The sequence below is a fragment of the Procambarus clarkii genome, chromosome 7 (assembly GCF_040958095.1).
Source record: "Procambarus clarkii isolate CNS0578487 chromosome 7, FALCON_Pclarkii_2.0, whole genome shotgun sequence".
Lineage (NCBI taxonomy): Eukaryota > Metazoa > Arthropoda > Malacostraca > Decapoda > Cambaridae > Procambarus > Procambarus clarkii.
Window position 1 is genome coordinate 54522388 of NC_091156.1, and position 4879 is coordinate 54527266.

General features: G+C 46.4%; 1 protein-coding gene across 1 annotated transcript; it reads left to right on the forward strand.

Annotated features, from left to right (window-relative positions):
- The first annotated feature begins 4007 nt into the window (after positions 1 to 4007).
- Positions 4008 to 4454, forward strand: LOC138358250 (dynein regulatory complex protein 12-like). Its single transcript, XM_069315997.1, has one exon. It carries the CDS (start codon positions 4008 to 4010, stop codon positions 4452 to 4454), a length of 447 nt encoding a protein of 148 aa, XP_069172098.1.
- Positions 4455 to 4879: the final 425 nt, after the last annotated feature.

Below are 4879 nucleotides of genomic sequence, written 5' to 3' on the forward strand. Positions count from 1 at the left end.
CTCTGACAGGTAAAAATATTCTTTTTTTTTTAGGAAATAGCGCCATCTGTTGCACGTAAGAGCCTCAAAAAGCTATACTAAATATGTTACAATTCCATTTTAATTTCTTTGATTGCATAGACAAATTAAATTTTCATACATTTCAATTTATTTTCACTTTGATTTAATTATTTTGTGTGACATTGCATTGGAACTGAGCTGTGTAGGTGACAATACCGTTCATTTCGTGAGAATAAGTATAGATGCCACACCTGTTACAGGTAAAAACATGATTGTTTTTAAGAAACAGTGTCATCTGTTGCACGTACGAGCAACACACGCTATATAATATATGCTACAATTCCATTTCAATGCTTCCGATTGCATTGATAAATTTAATTTCCATAGATTTCGATATATTTGCATTTTGATTTAATTATTTGGTGTGACATTGAGTTGGAATTGAGCTGTGTTGTTTACTGTACCGTTCATTTCGTGAGTATAGATTATTTTTATATGTTTTCATTGTTGTACATTTCATCTTTTAACTCTTTTTCTTATAATTCAGTGATGGGAACATCTGATCATTTCAGAATGCATCGGACGAGGGAGTGTGGAATGGTGAGGACGACGAGGGAACTGGAGTGGGGGATGGTGGGGAGGACGAGGGGAAACGAGAAACGCACATGTGTTTCAGAGCCACAACAATGCGTGACCGGGTACAGCTAGTAATACCATAAATAGTATGGTTGGAGGAGGAGTGTTAGTGTGTTTGGCCTTGAACGAGTGAGGGAGGGGAGGGAGCTTTAGCTGGCTGTGTGGTGAGGTGTGTTATTGCCTGAACACACTATACCATCTTAGATGAACAGTTATGGTGAACAAAACATGTTGAGATATATATAACGTCTGTATATAGTGAATAAAAGCAAAAACAGTATGGTGCGAGGAGAATGTTGGCGAGTGAGGGAAGGTGAAGAAGGGAGTCGTGGCCAGAGGCCGGCTGGCAAATGTGGTGGCCCTCTTCGTTGTTTTTTGACTCACAATACAAACTTAGTGGTTCATTATTGTGACCATAACATGCAGATACTTATATATAATATTTATATATAGTGTAATAAAAGCAAACCTATTTATTTATTGTTTTATGAGCATATTAATTGAATCACCAATATGCACACCATAATTTTAAGTATAGCGATGGTTTACACATTTTATTATATAAATGTATCTCACTACACACTATTGAATAATATTACTGCAAAAAAAAACTAAAGAGACATTAAAATAATTAGGTAACAATATCTTTGTGGCAACTCCCGCCTGACAGCTGAGGTAGGAGCAGACCTCATCTGCCCCTGCTCTGTCAACGCTTCTTTTTTGCCAGACTTCCCCTCCCTATTGCGGCCAAAATATGTCAACAACGATTTTTTTTTCATTTTTTCTGTAATCAGGGAACACAAATGAACACTTTTATAAGACAAAAGAATCTTTTAGATTTTTTTTTCCTCCTGGCGGTGTTGGAGGCCAAAAATCTCATAGCGGTTTGAGGGTTAATGAGGGTACTGTTGTGTTGTGGTCACCAGTATTTAGAGTAACATAATATGTGGAGTGCAATTAGCTGTCTGTAGGACAGCTGGTTGATCACCTCTTGCTAATTTGTTTAATCAACATCAGTTTATAGTGAGTTCACATAGTGGTGTTATGGAGCCCCCCCTCCAATTTCTCCCCAGATCCTGCTTTAAGAGTAATTTCGTCTGGCCCTGCTGATTCTCTGAGATGCAGGGAGTCTGTTGATATATGTGGCGACCAGATTGGCCACCCGATAAGGGAGAAATTTGTATTTATAAGTTTGTAAGTGAAGGCGGGAGTTGTGCCCTTGATACAAACAAAATGGCGCCCCCTGCCAGCAAATCCGCCAATTTGTAGACGGCGCCAGCTGGCTGCGGATTGGCTGGCTGAGGTCACGTGCCACGGGCGACCAATCAGCTCCCGCTGTGACGTCACCGAGTGCCCCTGGCAGTGCCAGCGGAGGTGGCGTCAGAGTTGACCTGACAGTGGACGTGAGAGGTTGTGCGTTGATCAGCTCTCGAAGATTGGAGGCCCTGGGAATCTCTCTCCGTGAATTTAGGCAGCAATCGCTGCCCACTATTATTACTGAAGACCCCGTGCTTCTGGAAAGCAAGAAGAAATCAAGTTTATTGGTCAAAGAAGTGCCAAAACTTGAGGAATCGGTCGGCGACGACGTTGGTGGGGCGGGCAGGTCTGCTGTGGCCGGGTCACATTCACTGAGGACGTTGGAGGGACGACACCGTTCCTAGGACAAGGAGCAACGCCTTGTGGAAGTAACGAGTGTGTGTATACAGTGATTAGCTCAGTGCCCACTGGGTGAACCAGGATTGGGATATCTGAAACTCTGGGAGTGGCTCGGCAGTGATGCAATGGCTTCACAACACCTGTCGAGGACTTGTAGCGTGCTACTGGATCGTCAAGGACCGACTCAGGAAGTGTGGGACCTTCACACCACGGAGGGACAGGCGTCGTGAGCCAGGAATGTTGAACGCAGATCAATTTTCCCTCCATTACCCCTTGTTGAGTAGGCTAGATAGGCCACGATATTTATATATATATGTTACAGTACAATATTGGTGCACTAGTATTAGGATAGGCTGCAGGGCAGCTTGTGTCCTGGACTGTTATAGAGGACAGTGTGTGTGTGGACGACGTGGAGAGGCAGTGGCCGACGTTGACGAAGAGGCCCTCTCTGTGAAAGGGTTGTTGTTGCTTAAGATTCTCAACTTGAAACAAAAAGTTCCAAGTAGCACAGGCTATGGTGAGCCCGTAGTGGACCTACCTGGCACAGGAGCGAGGCTGTAACTTGGTGTGTGATCCCCCTTTTAAATCTGCCCAGCTGACGGAGTTGCTGGAGGTCGTGAGAGAAGAGTTGCCGACGATCTCCAGATTGTTTATTCTTTATATCCATTCCTGTATCATTATTACTAGTATATGTGATCATGTAGCTTATGTTAGTATATATCACATATTTTTACCATTGTGTTTATGTGCACCTCCAAGTTATCTCTATGAGCATACACAAGGGATATTATAGTCCCACCTAGAGAACAGTAAGTTTTAATATTGAAGTTTCATAGTGGCTGGTGAGTGGTAGAGCAACATAGACATTTATGAGAGCGTACCCTACGATGGCGGTCCTGTGTCAATGCTGTAGGAGTAGCAACACTTTGGCAACAAGCAACATAGTGTATACCCACTGAACTACATTGCTGGGGTGCGGAGATATCAACCCAGCTGGCGACCTTGTTAAGATAGAGAGATGCAGGTGGGAAAGGAATTCCTACAACTTTTTGTTTGGCAGGCAAGACTCAGGGGAAGTGTTGTTAAAGGTAAGCCTGAGACTTCCTTCACTCCTCCGTGGGTCTAGGCTGGAATTGCTAATAGCAGTTTCCCCGTGGTTGACTGAAGAGCCACAGGGTGAATCAGTGACCCCTTCGTGGTCGAAAGAAGATCTGCGGTGGTGGGCATCACGTGGTCCTCTCCTGTGGGACCAGGTGACTCTGGTGAGTCACGTGAGACAGAGAGACTGAGTACTCTGTCTCCTGAGCCCCTAGCAGCCCCCCTTGCTGGCGGAGCTCCAGCCCACCCCCCGTAACAAGAATTGGCGACCTTGCCAAGATACGTTCGTCCAGGTAAAGTGTTGCCAGGGTACACGTTCGTTAGCCTACAGTGTTGCCCAGCTTTCAGGACAGTGTTGCCAGGGTACCAATACAGTGTTACCAGTGTCGTGATCAGTGTTGCCTGTGAATTCAGTGATAGTGTAACCCATCCAGCTAAAGGGCTGAAACGGTGAAATTAGTGGGTGCTGTTGTGTATGCTCGATAACATAGAGATGGAGGAAGATAAAGTAAAGAAGTTTATTGCGACGAGGGATGAGAAAATTTTGGAGGAGTATACAAAAGCTCAGCTCCAACAAGTGGCAAACCACTAAGGTAGCTGAGCGTAGGATAGAGATCATGGCACAGCTCACAGCTCGAGAGAAGACACGAGAGGAGCCATCCCAGGGAGGGTCGTCCCAAGGCGAGCCGTCCCAAGCTCCTACCAGTGTGGCCAGAACTCACAGTGAACGTGAAAGCAGAGGGGGATCCAAAAGTAGCAGGAAGGTCATGCAGCTGGAGATAATGCGAATGCAATTAGAGACCAAACTGCGTCGAGAGGAGAGAGAAGCACAGCTGCAACGCGAGGAGAGAGAGGTGCAGTTGCGGCGTGAAGAGTGTGAGAGAGAGGCGCAGCTGAAACGAGAAGAAAGAGAGGCGCGGCTGAAACGAGAAGACAGGGAAGCCCAGCTACAAATGTGGCGAGCCGAGATAGAGGCGAACAGGGAGGTCGAGCTGAGGGCTAGTCTCGATACCTGCACGTCAGGACGACCTCAAGGCCCGGGAGCACGATCTACCCACCTATGATCCTCTGGAGGCCGAGGCTTTCTCCGCCATTTTGAGAGTAGCAACATTGAAGGAATGGCCAGAGGAGGATTGGGCTGTGTTAGTGCAGAGTAGATTGACTGGTGAGGCCAGAGAAACTTATAACATGTTGGACATCGAGGAGTGCGCCATATACAACACAATCAGGAACGCGGTTGTCCTCTCATATAGACTAACCCCGGAGGTCTACATGAAACGCTTCCGTGATTGCACAAGGGCATCGGGAAGGTCATATGCTGAAACTGCTCGGGACATGAAACGCGGGTTTCTATGATGTCTGAAGGCCAAGCTGTGAGCCGTGGACCGAACTCGGGAGCCGGAGGTGCTGCCCGGGAACCGACGATGTGAAGTCCAAGGAGGACCCAGGGAACATCTTCCGTGGGTGCTACCAGGGTGACTGGTACAGG

What these genes read in the sequence shown, in the direction of transcription:
- LOC138358250 (XM_069315997.1), top strand. Translation starts at nt 4,008, where the DNA reads ATGGCACAGCTCACAGCTCGAGAGAAGACACGAGAGGAGCCATCCCAG.